This window comes from Ylistrum balloti, unplaced genomic scaffold, assembly GCF_031769215.1.
Source record: "Ylistrum balloti isolate Yb309-2 unplaced genomic scaffold, AGI_CSIRO_Ybal_v1 Utg371124, whole genome shotgun sequence".
Classification (NCBI taxonomy): domain Eukaryota; kingdom Metazoa; phylum Mollusca; class Bivalvia; order Pectinida; family Pectinidae; genus Ylistrum; species Ylistrum balloti.
In genome coordinates this window covers 641,723-660,000 of record NW_026782617.1, presented here as the reverse complement: position 1 = coordinate 660,000, position 18,278 = coordinate 641,723, and the positions used below count along the sequence as shown (strand labels likewise).

General features: G+C 34.3%; 2 protein-coding genes across 3 annotated transcripts in view; one reads left to right on the top strand and one right to left on the bottom strand.

Annotated features, from left to right (window-relative positions):
* LOC132560869 (integrin alpha-PS1-like) overlaps positions 1–6,022 on the bottom strand; it is a 70,913-nt gene extending 64,891 nt beyond the window's left edge. The window contains exon 1 of the mRNA XM_060225574.1: positions 5,859–6,022. Coding sequence (XP_060081557.1) covers positions 5,859–6,022 — 164 coding nt within the window. The remainder of the gene's footprint in view (positions 1–5,858) is intronic.
* Positions 6,023–6,326: 304 nt separating this feature from the next.
* LOC132560850 (biogenesis of lysosome-related organelles complex 1 subunit 1-like) lies at positions 6,327–16,655 on the top strand. Of its 2 annotated transcripts, none has more exons than XM_060225553.1 (5): positions 6,327–6,462; positions 12,254–12,326; positions 13,696–13,828; positions 14,157–14,244; positions 15,470–16,655. In XM_060225553.1, the coding sequence occupies exons 1-5, from the start codon at positions 6,402–6,404 to the stop codon at positions 15,475–15,477; spliced, it is 363 nt and encodes a 120-aa protein (XP_060081536.1). In that variant the 5' UTR covers positions 6,327–6,401; the 3' UTR covers positions 15,478–16,655. The 2 variants fall into 2 exon arrangements, with proteins under 2 accessions (XP_060081536.1, XP_060081535.1); XM_060225552.1 differs by having other exon boundaries at positions 14,157–14,253.
* Positions 16,656–18,278: the final 1,623 nt, after the last annotated feature.

The following is an 18,278-nucleotide window of genomic DNA, read 5'->3' as shown; positions in this document are numbered from 1 at the left end:
TGTTAATGTTTTTTTCAATATATATTTACAGTGAAAACCACTAAATATCATATTACATTTATCGGGAGAATATGTGATAATAAATGAAACATGACATTAAAGGTTAATATGATTTTTTAACAACATCTAAACCTTGATGTGAAGTCTCTAATGCAAATTTTAATAATTTGATAAATGCATGATTGAGTTCAAAATTACTTTTTAACAATTTTTTCCCCCAAAAAATCAGTGTTATCAAAGCAATTTTTGTAGTTGTAAGATGAAATACTACAGCAAACTGCACTATGAAAACATGATAATTACTATTTTACTTAAAGTAGTACATTAATATATTGTGATATGATTTACTATTTAATTTGAAGAAGTCCTTTCTTATAATTCATTCATATAAATTATCATAAAAGCCAATGTTTTTCTTACTGAAGTGGATGGGGTTTTTTTTGGCAACCCAGCCAATTAGCAGGACTTGACCGGCTATTTTCCTTGATTATATGCATCATCATCATCTGGTGATTCATATAGGAGGGCTGTACTTGGAAAATTCTGACCCGCTAATTGTCCAAAGATTGGTCAGCTTGGCTTGTCCATCAGATATAAAGGAGGTAACAAGATGATGCATTGCCACCAATTAGTCTTCAAATCAGGGCAATTTTGTTTTCCTTAAAATCATTAAGTATAATAATTTATATACAAACATGTCACTGATTGTTAAAAATAAAAAAAAGTTGAATAGTGGTTCAAAGCTGATCAGCATTTCAAGATTTTGACCACAACCTACTGTGGACTGAAGAGTGTAAGCCTGTCTTTATCCAAGCTGGGGTCAAGAACAAGGTATGCATACAATGACAATGTTTACAGAGATAACAGTCTGATGCCAGTGATGGACAGGGCCCAGGGCAGGGTAATGTGGACAGACTAAGAGCTGGTTACAAGTCAAACCCTGCAATTTATTACCAAAACATTGGAGAGTGTTACAGGCCTACTCTAAAGACAATTTGGCCCCCTATACTTGTAAAGGCCACAAGCTGTGCTTTTAGCTTAAATCTCTTCTGTCCCCCTCCTACACCATCAAATCATCAAGTTATCAGTCTATCACCCATTAGTAATCCAAGTATTCATAAAAAGATAAGATAAAAACAATATAGTGGGTTGGCATGACATTAACACATATACACTGTCACCTTATGACCTTTGACTTTTAACTAGAGTCAAACAGATGTCCTTTCTATATTTTTAATGCAGTCGATACATCAAACACTAGATATCCTGATACAGGAAGTTGCTCTTGCTTCAGCCAATTGTCAGCTGGTATCAACCCATTAACAATTAATTCTCATCAATGATTCACATAGTATTCAATTATTATTTTGACAAAACATATATACACCAAGAAGCACAATGATGTTCTCTCAGTAATGATATTTACACCATATATATATACCCTAAATAAGCCAAGGAAAAACAAAAATTCTAACTCAAAGTCAAATAGCTCACTGAAAGACATCAGAACTTGTTCATTTGAAGGGTTTATAACAGACAGGATCATTTTCAGGCAGGGTGACTCCTGGTAGGAGCTTGTGATTACCTCAAAAACTCACTGGACAATAAATGGGAAGCCTGATATATAGTATCTACAGTGATTAAGGTAAAGTGTTGCATTCCCAAGGACACATTAAAACAGCGCAGAATGGTCAATTTGTGTTCAACTTCCTGAGAAACATAATGGCAATGGGTAGTCAGCACCAAACCATGCACTTAGAACCTTCACCTGAGGTTATGTAAGCCAACACTAACTGACCAAGCCATTGCCCTGCCCAAAGAAATTTGATTGTAATTCCACTGCAATGCTCTTCTATATAGATCTGGTGGGCTTGCAAGTTATTACCAGACATAGGCTTATCGGTGGACAAATACAGTTCGTTCAAAAAATGTTTTAAACTCTATAACACAGAATCAGTTTGAACTAGACTGATTACACGGCCATTTACAGCTAGACAAGAAATTGATAAAATCCCTAATCAATCTTCCTGGGAATAATTAAACAATGACAAAGTCCTGTGTCCAGTCTGTTGAGGGCCTTATCTTGGCTAAAGCCACGGTGGTTGTATTGATTGATATATGCATGGCACTACTCACAGCAATGGTTAGATTGTTGATCATAACACAACGCTTTTAACGTTAACTGAAAACAAATAACACAAATTCTCCCATAAATTTATAACTGCCAAGATTAAAACATTTTTCACTCTTTGTTCACAGTTCATTTTTCTTAAAAACAAGGATGATTTTGAAATTAAGTTTATGCCAAGCTGACAATACAGTGAGTTAAAAATTTACAATTTGACTTTAGCTCTTCTACATCTAATTACTACACACTTCGTATAATGTCCCTGGACAAATTGACACTTGTAATGGCCATGCATATATACTGCTTTTCATCTCTCCCTTCTGTATCAACTTATCTACAAGTGTTAGCTTTGGAAAATCCATTCTCATCACAAACTTTCTGGGAAATCACTCAGGATCATTCATATAAGATCGGTAACATCCTGTAAGGAATACACTTAAAAAAACGAAAATAACCCATGTGCACAAATGTAGCATTTCCAATGCATGTGAAACTAGAATTGTACTTTAATGTATGGCAAGTTATATATGTATGTGCTCCCTAACGTGGTACTGAGCTTCAAACAACCATTGGCAGATGTCCATCATAAAAGCATGTGCAGTGTAATCTTCAATTCGATGATTTCTAATTAAGTGTATATTTGTCAGTCAGTTGACGACAAGAAGTCGTCAAATGACGGACAAACTTGTGTCACAAAGGTTCAAAAGATGCAGGTTGATGAAAATTATAGGGAAGTTTTATGGTCTCCAATGTGATCTCATTGAGAAATATTCTATTTCTTTGTGCGACATGAGGAAGGTTGTATTTGATACTTGTTAGTTTGTCTGTTGTAATTTACAGACTTAATTCATATAATAATTACAATACTGGTATATAAATTAATTTATTGTTGCTTTATGTTCTATCAACAGCCCAGTTCATGAAGAATATGCCAGGTTTGAGTGATGGAGGAAAGCTGGAGTTCTTGCAGAAAAAACCACTAATCTGAGGCCAGCACCCATTGACTGCCCTCGGTAGACCTCGAACCCACAACCCAGAAATAGAGGGCTAGTGATAAAGACGGCTAGATCCTCTTTGCCATTCAGCCACTGCCAATAGTACTACAATCTATATTGATACGATCTATTTTTATAGTGTTAAATACACTACAAATTGTAATGATAGCACTTTATAATACTAGGGTTTTTCATTTGTTAAATTTCATGAATACAGAAGTATTTAAGGCATCAGTACCTAGCCAGGCATGGTGAATAACTTTTATAAAGTAGTTTTGGTCATGCTCAATTTGAATGTATGTATATTGATGGTATCCAAACATGTTACATACATAGCTGAGTTTAAACCTTGCAGTAAATTTTGGCCGCTGAAATGCCAAAAGGCCGTAATAGTGGATGTAAACCTGTTAAATTAATAAATAGGGATCCTTTGTCCTCTTCTTTAAGTGTGTGCAAAATTATGATTGTCTTTAAGTTTGGAGACTGCAATTGCACAAAGTTTTTCTTGAAATATGTTACAATTACTTGTATCTTGGTGTACACAATCAGCCAGTTTACAATATATACACTTCAGCTTCAAGTACCCCTGAAGTGCTTCTATACTCTCCTGAACAGGAATGCTAGATTACACTAGTGTACACATGGCTATATTTCAACAGATGAAAAACAAAAAAACACTGCATTTACTTGATATCACACACATGTCACTTTAAGTCATACTGAGTATGTTAAATCAAATAAAGAATACAATATGTTTGAAGTATTATATATATATATATACTGGATACCAGTTTATTATCACATCATATTTTGTATCTAATGACATGTAATTTAGCTATACAGGTTAAAACATAATTTCTTTGTAGATATGGGTAATTTAATTTATCTTATTGTCTGTTTATATGTTATTGTTCAGCAGCTGTACCACTTCAGGTTAACATGGTCAGCATCAGTATATAAAACCAAATATATAAGCTTTATATATACTTCCATTTGAAGGCCTATATATCCTGCAGTTAGTATACTTATAATACATGAGGTATATCCTCCATGCATGTGTGATACAAAATAATATATTTCATACTGTGAAGGCACAAACACAGGTTATAATCCTGCCCACTTGGGTATGCATACTATCATCACAGTACACTTAAACATATATATATAGGATATAGGATACACCTGATACAATGTACATACAATATATATGTATACTTGTATACATATTTCAAATAACAAAGTTAAAGCCAAAGTATAATATATAGAGGAAGCGGGGTTACATATAAAGTTGTACATTCTGATTTTAAAAACAATGTACCATGCATGCATTAGAAAGGTATTTCACGGAAAACTTAAAGTATATCTATAATATAGATCTATGTAACAGACACATAGAAGTAAACATGACATATGAAATACAGGATCATTTCATCAATATTTACATATAACTGTAAAATATGTATTTCCTCCGCTTCATAAATCAGTTATATGAGTTCAATATGTACAAGTGGTAGGTTGTGTATTACATGCATTAACATACTTTACACCTGTATGTATGTTCAGGTATATACTAAGAAATCTTATATATTTCAACAGATACCACACCTCCAGTTTATAACACACCTTGTATCTTTAATATATCATTCTGTTTACAAACCAGAGGAAATGTATATATAATTGGCACACCCAAAAAACATGTATTGTTTCTTCTATTGTCTAGTTGTAGAAATAAAAGTTTAGACTAACATAATTAACCTGATTAGAACAACTGTTTTAATGAGAGGATTCTTCTCTTTAGAACTTCTTTTTCAAAATAATTAATTTTACATTACAATAATATAATCACTATCAATATAAATTTGTCACCATATGATACAGATGGTATCTCATGAATACCAATTACTGAATTCACAATATTAATATGTGTCATCTAATTGAAATTGTGAGTCATCTTAAATTTTGGTGTACTATTCCAACCACTATTTAACCATAAAAGTACATGTTAGACATCAAATTATTTTATAGTATAGTACTTTTCTTATAGGAATACATGCATTGGAATTGAAGAAAACACAGAAGCTAAGAGACCATAGCAAGATTGTACATCTAGAATGAAGTTATACTTTCCATATTCAAAAGTAGGAATATTAAGGTAAAAATATTTTGATAATTGGTAAAAAATTTTAATTATTTCATAGGTGCCAAAATTTTTTTTTCAATTATAAAGAGATAGAAAATAATCATGATACCATCAGAACTGTATGTTAAGTATTAAGCAAAGTTGATGATAAACATTTAATCATAAATGGAAATAGGAAAAATAACCAAGTGGGATCTGGGATATTCTAATATGAAAAAAGTAGTTTTTTTTGCTATAGAAAAATAAATTCAGAGACGAGTAATTGTCTGATGTCTCGAGCCCAATGGGTAATTTCTAGTGACACACCCGTAAATATAGGTTACCTATCTTTATTTACATAGTAGAGGTTATCCATAGGGGGGTTGTCTCAAAAACAAAATACGATTTACCTGTGTTACCTGATGTTTCAAATATCGCGGATATTTAATTGATATTGCATTAAGTGTAGATGTAATACGGAAAATATTTTCCCGAAGAGTGAAAAAATGTCGGAATAATATCATATGTTAAAATTAGTGCGTTTTGTTCTGTTATTGTTTACTTAAGAAAGCATGTCACATTCAATTCCTAATTGAACAAAAAAGGGAATACTCACAAATTCTTGTTATTTATATGTTCTGCTATAGCGAATCCAAAATAACTGCCATTTACTCCTTTCTTTATAACAGGAATGTTTGTGTCAATATTATGTCCAAAGACGCATGAATTTATAAACAACACTAACAACAGGACAAACATGTCCCGTAACTCCATTGCCATTTTCAGTAATCTTGTCCCATTTGTAGAAGCACCTGTCACACGTGAATTCACGAGATCGTAAGACTGCGCAATGATTTTTAACAATACATTATTGTTTCACTTTCAGTTTATCCTTTGAAAGTAACAGCACACAAACATAAGAAAATAGACATTCACTATTAATAATGAGATATAAGTGATGCGCATACTCTATCATAGTAGCGTGTGTGTATGTTACAATCGAAAGTTGTCTATGAACTATATAGTGACGCGTGAATACAAAATTAGCACATGCGTTACAAGGCACTTCCGGTAAGGGAGGCGTACAGACTGGACTGAAACATGTAGCCTAAGATAAGGGTGGTATTGAATGTGAAATGTTGTTGTTTTACATTTGAATATGCTGTCAAGTTTACTCAAACAACATCAGGCGAAGCAGCAAGTGCGAAAAGATAAGCAAGGTGATTGTATGATAAATTTATCGTCGACATAGAGGTTTGATGAAGAGAAACTGTTTAAAAATTATAAACCCGTTCGCAAAATAATGTTACAATGTATCTGTATCGGTACGTTGTAGATCCCGTTTCCGGTTTTAATACAACGGATGAGAGAGTTAAGGATGCCCGAGGGCGCCCTTGAAAGCCTCCAATGTTAGGGCACATACTATTTTGTCATCCAGGTGGTTCCAATCGATGACTGTTCTCACGAAGAAAGAGTTCCTGTACTGTTCACAGTTGTGTGTTGGTACTGTGTAGGGTTTTGAGTTGTTGGTGACCCTTTTTTTCTACCATGTTTGCCGAGATGTAGCTGTCAAATTTTTTAGCTCTAACATTTCTCCTCGGCCTTTGTTTTGTAAGGTGATTTTCTGGGGGTATAGATGGTAGTAACCCCTCCACTACTTTATACATAAAGACACTCTTTGTTGCGCACACCTTGTCTGAAGTGATGGAAGCTTCAGGTCCTCCAGCATCCAAGTGACACATCCCTCCTCCCTTGATCTATATTCATTTTTTATGAATCTTGCCGCGAGTCTTTGCACTCTTTCAAGTTTATCAATTTCTTTTTGATTATAGGGGTCCCAAATGATAGCACCATATTCCAAGGTTGAACGTACGAAGGAAATGTATGCTGTTTTTTTACATGTCTTTGGGCTGTGTTTAAGATTTCTTTTAAGGAAGCCAAGGGTTGAGCTGGCTTTTTTTGTGATGTTCATTATGTGTGTGTTCCATTTGAGGTCTTCCGAAATAGTTAGTCCAAGGTAGGGGTTAGTCTTTACTTGTTCTAAGATCTCGCCATTTAAGGTGTAGAATTTATGGCTCCTCTCTTTGATGTTCATGACGTAACATTTTTTGGTGTTGAATTTCATCCCCCACCTGTTTGCCCATTGCTCTAGGTTGTGTAGATCATCCTGTAGTAGCTGGTGGTCGCTATATTGGTTGATTTCTCTGTAAAGGAGGCAATCATCCGCGAATAAGCGTACTTTGGAGCTCACACCGTCTGGTAAATCATTTATATGACATAAGAACAGTAGGGGTCCGAGTACTGTCCCTTGGGGGACTCCAGAATCTACAGAGATTTCTTGCGAGAGTTCTCCTTCAAGGGCTACTCTCATCTGACGCTGTGTTAGGAAGTTAGATAGCCACTTATGTAGATTTCCTTTAATGCCGTATTGGTCCAGCTTGTGTAGGAGTTTTTGGTGAGGAACAGTATCAAACGCCTTTGAGAAGTCAAGAATGGCAAGGTCGACTTGTTTGTTCTTATCATAGGATCTTAGTAGGTCGTCAACTGTGATTGCTAGTTGTGTTTCACAGGAGTACCCCGAACGAAATCCATGATTGAGAGATGTTAATATCTTATGCTGTTCCAGATGGTTTAGCATATGTTTACAGATGATATGCTCCAGCAGTTTGCATGGTACTGATGTTAATGACACGGGTCTATAGTTTTCTGCCGAGTGACTGTCTCCCTTTTTGAAGATACAGGAAATGTTTGCGTTAAGCCAGTCTGATGGTAATAGTCCAGAGTCTATTGAACGTTGAAATATTGCTGTTAAACCTGGAGAGATTTGTCTTGCACAGTCTTTTAGGATTCTATTTGGGATGTTGTCTGGTCCAGAGGTTTTAGATGGGTTTACTTTGCGAAGGAGTTTGGTAAGGCCGTCTGTGTTGATGGTTATATTTCCGATTTGTGATTTTACTGTCTTTGTTGTTTGTGCCTTCATATCTTGTTTTGATTTGTCTTCTTTTGTAAACACGGATTTGAACTGGTTCACTAGGATCTCTGCTTTACCTTTGCTGTCTGATGTTAAAGTCCCTTTGTGCTTCAGGGGTGAGACACCGATATTGTCTTGTCGCTTTGATTTGATGTACTTCCAGAATGGTTTGTTGTTGTTTTTCTCTAGGCCTTCTATGATGGTTTGGTTGATGTATTCCCATTCTGCTTTCCTCATTTGTCGTTTACATTCTTTTTGTACATGTCTGTAGTTTTCCCATTTGTTTGATTTTTTTGGCCTTGGTATACAATCGTTGTTTCCTCTTTAACCATTTGCGTATGTTGTGGTTGATCCATGGAAGGTTGTTTTTCCCACTGATGATTTTGGATGGCACAAATTTATCGATATTGTTGATTACACCTGTTTTGAATGGGTCCCATAGCTCTTGGATTTGGGTTCCTTCATTGTAAAGTTCCTTGATTTTACTCGATAGTTCTTCTAAAGCTCTGTTTAGACTAGCCCAGTCTGCTTTCCCATACATGTATCTCTTGCGTGGCTTTTGCTGTTGATAGTGAGGTTTGGTGTCCGAGTCGGTGACAATCATGGCATGGTCAGATAGCCCTGGGACGTTTGTTGATGATTTGATAAGTGTAGGGTTGGTGGTAAAGATAAGGTCTAGGAGGTTGTTTTCTCTAGTTGGGTCTTCATGCACTTGTGTTAGGTGCGCACATGTGGATATGTCTATGAGGGCAGTTTGAACTTCCTTATCTTGTGCAGTTTGGTTTACAATTAACGTGTCCCAGTTTATGTTTGGACAGTTGAAATCTCCAGACAAGAATACACTGTTGTTTTTAGTGTGAGCTATAAGATTTAGGGATTTTTCAAGCTCTTTCACATCCTTGGTGTTTCTATGGGGCATGTAGAAGGATCTGATAAGGAAGTTTGTTCTTTTTCAGTCTGATTTTGGCCCACACTATTTCACAGTCTGTGACAAATTCAGTAACTTCCTCGGACACCAAGCTCTTATGGACTAGTATAAATACTCCCCCTCCTGTGGTGTTCTTGTCATTCCTGTAAGCCGTGTAGTCATCAGGGAATATTTCACTTGATTTTACCGCGTCTGCTGTGGGATTTTTTCCAGGTTTCCAATGTATTGTTTTCGCAATGAATAATACGATCGGGTTGGAAATTAAAAGCAAATGAAATGAAAAGTGGAACAGATCACCTGACTAACCTCTGCTACAGGAAATTTGCCTTTGCTTGTTCGAAAACCCTGCCAGGTGCAGGATTCTTTTCATTACTCTGTCATATTCCTGATTTGCTGTTGTTACCATGATTCAAACCAGGGTTGTTGTTGTCTTTGTGACCAAAGGCTTTGTTAAGGAGGATGTAGTTGACAGTGCAGGTCACCTTTATAGCTTTAGCTAGTGGGAAGCTCCCTTTAGTTGAGTGGTAAATTGTCCAGCTGGAGATTGAAGGGTCACTAGTTTGAACCCCAGCTGTGGTTGACCTCTCATTTGATTTTCTGATACAGTGTTTATAATTCTACCCACAAATGCAAAAACTTTTGACTGTTTTCTGAATGTGTTTTGCGTTGGTTCGAAATTATATGACAATTATTCACACTTCTGATTAGGCAAACATTGCATTACAAGTTACTAGATTGTGATTTTTCACCTGTGAGATGCAAAACAGAGTTTGACACTGTTAGATATAGCAATATATTTCGACCTATGAGAAGGGTTTTGGAAAAATTACGAAAATAAGGAAAAAAATTCTTGTTTATAACAAGGTAAAAATAAATTTTTTTCCTTATTGCTTGACATCCATACCAGACAATATGCTATGATTAATAGGTATGAATCAACACCAAGTATCCATTTGGTTATTCAGTGTAAGTATCTAATTTTTAGAATGTAAATGTGAAAAAATCAGATTTTGTAGGGTTTTTTCCAACAAGTCTAGAATACCGTTTCCAAAATTTGATGAGTCCTATTACTCAGAGATATAGTGGCTTATCAAAATAGTGCTGAGTCTAGGGCTCCCAACAATTATTAGCCATCATGTTTCATGTCTTCATGCACAGTGCATAAATTTTTTAAACCCTACTCCTCTTTCAAACCTTGATTTCAACCAAATTTGGTCTGAAACATCATTGAGAGTGAAGAATTATTACCTAAATACAGAAAGTTATTCGACCCCTAGGAATTTAGGGGTGGGCCCCCAAAAGGGAAAGTATACAATATTTTGCTTCAAAAAGCTACTCCTTTTTAAGGCTTGAATGGTTTAATCAAACTTTTATCCAAAACATCATTGAGAGTGGAAAATTATTTCGTAAATTCAAAAACTTGACTTAACCCTTAGGGACCAGGGAATGAGGGGAGCCCCAAATGGGAAAGTTACTCAATATTTACTTTAAAATTTTTAATGCTTGAAATGGATTTCAACCAAATTTAGTTGAAAACATCAAGGAGAGTGGGAAATCATTAAATTCAGAATATTGGACCAATTTACAAGGTCACAGTGGTCAAATAGTTGAAATGCTTAAGCAACTTCTTCTTGATAACCGAAAAGGTCTTGATATTGATATATAGCTTCCTTTTTGATCAAGCGATACGTCGGGAGTAATGGCAATTGTGTAAAAAGAATATGATTTCAAGTTTGCAGAAAATGTCATGATGAACCAACAGTGTCTTATAATGTAAGCTGTAGAGTAGTTGAGCAGTTTTTTAGGCCTATTTTGCCTCATATATGTAAAGCTCTTCATAGTCGGATGAACCTTAAGGCCCATAGACCTCTTGTTTACATACTGAAATTGGTATTGTTTATAAGAATTATAGGAGTTTGATTAAAAAAATCAAACATTCATCATCCTATCAGGTAATTCTATGAAGTGTTAATCTAACATTACAATACCACATTCTCTTCTGTTTCTGATCAGTTAATCATTATTTTTATTTGAATCATGATTTACTTATGGCCAGAAAAGTCACGATTACTTAAATTTGCTTACGAACAAGGATATGATGAGTGGATACATCAAGTATCTGTGGTCTATTTGTAAGAGTGACACTGTCTTCAGTACCACCTACTAACTAGTACTAGAAACTTCCGATAAATATTTATGCTCTTTAAACCACAAACTTGCAACCCAATAAGAACACCTACCTACACGTGACATTGAAAAAAATTGTAATTAGAACCCATAAGATGGTAACTTAATCCAACAATTCAATATACAGTCTTTTAACATGATGTCGCCCATGTACTCAGCCACTAATATGACTTTTTTTCTTTATGTAAAGACAAGTTTCCTGCTCTTTACATTTCTTCTCTCAACACATTTCACCTGGAAACTTTTCCATATTTCAAGTACAAAGTACATTTTTAAAGGTCCAATTCAGTATGAGTTTGCTCAATTTAGCTGAAGATAATGTGAATAGGAAGAATACATTTTTTTTTTCATTTTAATTTCAATAGACAAGTTGAACGAAAATGCTGAATACAAAGTAATACATACCATATTTTAACAGAAGCAGACAAATATTTGGGTATAAGCCTTCTGCAAGGTAATACATTCATAACACTGCTTTGTTAACAATTTACAGGATACAAGAAAATTACCTGTAATCACAGCATTCAGATGGCTCTTGACATTGACAATTCGAAAAGTTGAATCACAAAACACATGAAATAGACATGTTCCCACAATCTCGAGAGTCATCTTCAGAGAGTCTACTGATCATGCCTTGGTAATTAAATACAACCATCAATATTAGATGTAACTAAACACAGGTTGTTTTGCAGCATTTTCCAAATGTTTTGTGTTATATATCATAGGTACCTTGAATTAATTAATTTGAAAAAAAAAAAATCTTCAATGCTCTCTATATGGTTAGTAAGGTAAGCTGTGTTGATCTCGCCTTTTGAATTTAATATATTCTTCCCATTTCTTTTTTTTTTTATTATTTTTTTTTTGAAATACAGAGGATTTACTCTTTCAAAGGATGATATAATTACTGGCTCCTTTTTTTTTGTAGAAAAGAAAAAGAAAGAAGCTATTGTAGCATCTACAGCTTTGACACATGCACTAGTGGATCATCTAAACGGAGGGTAAGTAAAAGATTTAAAAGATTAAAAGATCACACTCCTGTAGGAATAAATGGGTATTGTCCAAACTTAGTCTGAAGCATTCTTTGGTAAGGGGGAATCATTAGTGTATAGACGCAAGGTCTTGGCCCCCTTGGGTGGGAGGGGTGGGTTCCATTAGGGGAAATAGAGTGAATTCGAGGGGTGGGTTCCATTAGGGGAAATAGAGTAAATTCGAGGGGTGGGTCCCATTAGGGGAAATAGAGTAAATTCGAGGGGTGGGTCCCATTAGGGGAAATAGAGTAAATTCGAGGGGTGGGTCCCATTAGGGGAAATAGAGTAAATTCTATAAGATCTTATTCCTGCTTCAGGAATAAATGGATATTGCCAAAATTTGTTGTGAAGCATTCTTAGGTGAAGGAGAGTCAGTTTTATATAAACGATATGTTGTGGCCTCCTTGCCAGGGAAGACAGAGTCCATTAGGGGAAATAGAGTTACTACAATGTTAAACTTCTACTCCTGCTAAAGGCACAGTTTGATTTTGCCTAAATTTGGTGAAGAGGATTCAGTTCTGTATAAACAATGCACTGTGGCTTTCTGGAGTGGGAGTGGTGGGCCCAATTGAGAAAATGTTCTTTAAAATCTTTCTTTCATACAAGGATATTGTCAAAGTATGGTCTGGAGCAAGTTTTATGAATAGTGAGTCTGACTTCTGCTTGACCACCAGGACCCAATAGGGAAATTATATTGGAAATTATTGGTCATATATGAACTTCTAATAAATGGCTGAACAGCTAAATTGGCCTGACGAGTGATGCAGGCCCCTTGGGCCTCTTGTTAAAAAATATGATAGGAAATAGGTTCCAATGTTTTCTTTTTTTTTTTTTCAATTTTAATTTTTTCCTTGTTGCATTTAGCCTTCGTTTGGCTTTAATCTTATAAATATGCAATAGTTATAGGTTATATCACACACCAGAGTACAAATAAAATGCTTGCAAAAATTCAATATCATTTGTTCCGTTGTTTCATTCAGTCTCAGCTATATTATTGGGAGGTTTGATACGTGAAATGTCCTCATTATGAAAGCAGGAAACATATCAAAACTGGAGGATGTATTTCCTGAATGTATGAAGCAAAAAAAGTTATATTTTATGCAAGAAATTTAAAACAATTTATATTTTCAATTTTAAGATACAAATATTTACTTATGCACCTTAGCATCCATTAGAATTAATGCTGCATGTAAACAGTAGCTTTTCAGTAAATGAAACATTGAAGATCAAGAGTAGATGGTTAGTAAATGATAGTGTACTGCATACATGTATTTCAAAATTATGACATATTCCAAAATAGAAGAAAAATGACCGATATAACTGGTGACCTCTGTTATAGAGTGGCCCAGGCCTATGTTAACCAGAAGAAGCTGGACACAGAGACAAAGATCCTTCAAGCAAATGCCAGTCATTTCTCCAAACAAACCATCCAGTGGCTGAAGCTTGTGGAGGACTTCAACACCTCTCTGAAGGTTAGAGCAGTTACCCCCCTTTACAAACTTGTGTTGTCAGTATTTTACAATGTAATTCCAGGTTGGTAATCATTGGTAATCTTGTAATTTGAAATGTGATTGATTTTTCATAATTTTTTGGGTAACGTTGATCATTTACACCGTTTTCTTTCAAATACTAAAAAGTTTAATGTTACCTTGTAGTAAAAGTTTATCAAGTCATCAAGACTGATTTAAAAACTGTAACAAAAGTAGATAATTTATTACATATTTTAAACAGTTAAATCTTCAATCACACATTTCAATATACAGTATTGTATTTCTAAAATCATGATTAAACTTCAAACAGGAACTTGGGGATGTAGAGAACTGGGCACGAAGCATAGAGACTGACATGCGGACCATCTCTAGTGCTCTGGAGTATGCTTACAGGAAAAGTAAGTAAAGTAGGTACATCTTTTCTTCCTCTGCATGCTTATATTGTAATGTACTGCTATTTACCAAGCTGGAAAATAAACATCTCTTACTTTTGAACCTGCACTTATACTCAAGAGTGTTAATATGAATATTTTACCATTTTAATGAAATTCATTTACAACTTCGGTGACACTAGTACAACATTTCTGACATTCACATTTATGTATGTTTGTATGTACGAAACTCGTAACATTTCAATCCAAAGTCAAATTAATAAAACTTTTTGTAATCTTACTAGGTGTATCATACGCCATAGAATTACCTTCAAAATATGTTAAATTTGATTTACAGTGATGATCCATGACAGGGAGATATCTTTTGAGTTGTAAATATATCTGCCATCTTGGTTGTTATTAGAAACAGACTTTAGGAATTATGGGAAATATTTTTGATAACCTCAACAAAACAGGATCTCATGCCACAAGTAGCAGAAAATGGATCATACTGTTTCTTTCCAAGCAGGAAAATAGAATAAAAAACAAAATAACAAAACAACACTCTGAAAACTTCAAAAGAGATATTTATTGTTATTCATATACAGTGATGGATTTGACGCAAAAATGTGTTCTGTTTGTGCTTTATGGAGGGTATTTTATCCCATCTTCATCACATGGTGCTGCTCAAATTGGCATTCGTTCAACATCTTGAGTCCTTCCATCCTTAAACATTTCTTATCACTATTTTTTGAGATGAAAACATGATGGTTCATTTTCAAAGTTATGTTGGTTTCCCATGTGCATTGTCCTATTTTGGAATTGACCTGAAAAAACAAATGGCTGACAAGTGACAGTTGGCCGTCTTAGATTTTGATATTAATAGTTTGTTAATGCTATTTCTTGAGAAGTACAATATATTATTCTCAAATTTCATGTGACGATTTCTCTTGATACCTAATTGTGCATTGTCATATATTGAGACCTGTCTGGAAAATGGCCATCTTAGATTTTCATAGCACATTGTAATGGATCATTATCAATATTTCCTGAGTAGTACTGGATGGATCATTCTTCGATTTCATATGTATTTTGAGATGTTACATGATGGCCAACACAAAAAGTAGCAAAGAAAATTCAATCCCACCTTAAGAAGATATAATCAGAATTTTCTGTAGAAGTGTTGTGAAAATTTGCTAGTTTTCAGTTTTGATGCCTTTTAGCTGATTTTTTTTTCATATTTTTTTCCTAGCTGACTGATGTGTCGCCATCTACAAAAGAAGACTGCTGGAATGGTAGACCATCAAACACTACATACAGAATACAGGATCAGCATAAAATCAGTGTATGAGAGGACAGAAATGAAGTGTTGTCACCAGAGGGGTGGTAGAAGTTAAATGGTGGAGAGTAGAGTGTGTACGATGGGGGAAATAAGTGATAGTATTTAATATGAATATATGCTATAATGTTGAGTAATGTTTTATAAAGTTTCATATGTGCCAGATTGGAGTAGGTATGGTAGAGATTAATATGTATGATAGAGTTGAGTATAAGTATGTGATGTTGTGTTGAGTATGTGCCAGAGCTGAGTATGCATGATAGAATTAAGTGAATAGTATAATTCAATTTGTGTTGAAGAGTTGAGTGTCCACTATGAAACAAGACTAAACTTACATCAAAAGTTTTGATGATCATATATTTTCTTTTCTAAAATTGATGATTTGACCATTGTGTAGAGTATGTTCTAGAGACCCTCCAAGTTTGGGATAAAGTAAAAAAAAAAAATTTTAATTTGGACTGGCTTCAGTTGCTCCTCTCTTTTGTTAATTAAACCACAACACACATATGAAATTGGTTCTGGGAGATTTCTTCACCTGGAGATTTTCTCATCTGGTTTTATATGATTTGTACTTTAGTTCAATATCTGAACACTAGTCTCTGTGGTCTTGAGAATGCTGTTACAGTCATTTTTGGCTTTTTTTTTTTATTTGTTTGAACTTGACAAAAGAAATGTCTTCTTTTTTTTTTTCTGAAACTTATATCGTGAACAATGTTGTAAATTTAGTGTCTCAGGAAAAAATTAATTGAAAGCATGAATGAAACTAATGTTTTGGGTGAAAATGTTGTGTTTTGAGAGCTGATATAAAACAATTTTTTAATCAATAGTGTTTATGATTGAAAGAGCAAGAATCATCACCGTGATATTGATTCTATTACCAAGTAAATGCTTTGTGACTGAACATTATATAATATGTATACATCACTGATACTTGTGTTCATCACTGATACAATTGTACAACTTCCCTGACACTAGTACAATATTAGTGATACTTGCATATGATGTCACTGACAATGATGGTAACAGTTTGTATGTGTTCTGCATCACAGTTTTATGTGTATATTATCAAAGTGATGTAATAAAACAAAAAGTGTTTGAATGTTTCCTTTTGTCTCTTTTGTTCAAACTGCCCACATTCTGTGATGGAAAAGGGGTTATGATAACTCATTTGGTTAGAACATCAGTCTGCATTACTCCAAGTCTGATGTCCATGTTTTGACATTCCCTACCGATGATGGTATGTGTTTCTTTGGAAGTTAAGAAATGATTGTTCTGTGCTGACATGTGTCCTGGGAGCAAAACGTTTTAATTTAATTGCCGAGGACAGCGACGAGCCTCCCATCTGTTGTTCAGTGAGTTAGCCACCAGCTACAAAAAGAATACTCCACCTCAAATGGCCCAAGCTGTTCAGAAGGAAGTAAACCCAGCAAACTAGCATTTTGCTATTTGAAGAACTTATTGCAATTTTCCAGACTCAAAATAGATTTACAAGAAAGGTTTGTCGCCAACATTTCTTGGTTGAGGCAGAATTCTCAGTTTGTAACTAAAAGCTTCCAGGACAATCTACTGGTAATTGGTATGGTTTGCAACTGAAGTAGCACATTGTAAGTTTAAAATATCCATTCTGGGAAAAAAATATTCCTAGCTTAACTCTGATGACTAGTTCAGACATAAACTGTTACCATGAAGGGAATTGTATTCTATGCAAATTTGTTGACTGCTAAATTCATAAAAATGATGTCAGAATTTGAGTCAAACACAGTAAAGCAAATTTTCGAAGAGCCATTATTAAACCATTGGCAAGCAATAGTGATCTATATTTGAAATGGAATTGAAATTTTTTTTTTATTTCAAAAAACTTTCCTTTTTTTCTCTTTATTAAGAGATATCTGCACAAGATGATTATACAAATGGTATATTTCTCTAGAAGCAATGAGATAAGTTTTAAGTGCAAGGAACCCTTAAATAGAATAACCCTGATGAAAATACCATTTAATTTCTTTTATTATTATAGGGAAAAGCTACAACATTTTCAAGGCCATCCAGAAACCTTTACCTCTAACATATATATATATATATGTATTCAATTTGCTGACAAACAGTACCGCAAGAGTGAAAGATACCATTCATAAGATAGTTGTTCGATACTGGATCCTGGTGGTGGACCAGGTTCTTCTTAGGGTAGTTGGATGATGTAGACACAAAATATCAATGTTAAAACACACATTAAGGGAGACAATCCTGCTAAGGCTTCTCAATCATAATAGATTAAAAAAAACAGCAGTAGGTCGACAAATGTTTTGCAAGCATAACACCAAAATGCAAAAATAACACTCATTACAAACAAACAATATATATATATCAAAAGAAACTACTGTCATTCATTCTAAATACCTGTAACATTCTAAATACCTGTAACATTAATATTACCCTACTGTCATTCATTCTATATACCTGTAAGATATATATTACCCTACTGTCATTCATACTAAATACCTGTATTATCAATATTACCCTACTGTCATTTAATATTACTATATATACCTGTAACATATATATTTACCCTACTGTCATTCGTTCTAAATACCTGTAACATTAATATTACCCTACTGTCATTCATACTAAATACCTGTAACATTAATATTACCCTACTGTCTTTCGTTCTAAATACCTGTAACATTAATATTACCCTACCGTCATTCGTTCTAAATATATGTAACAT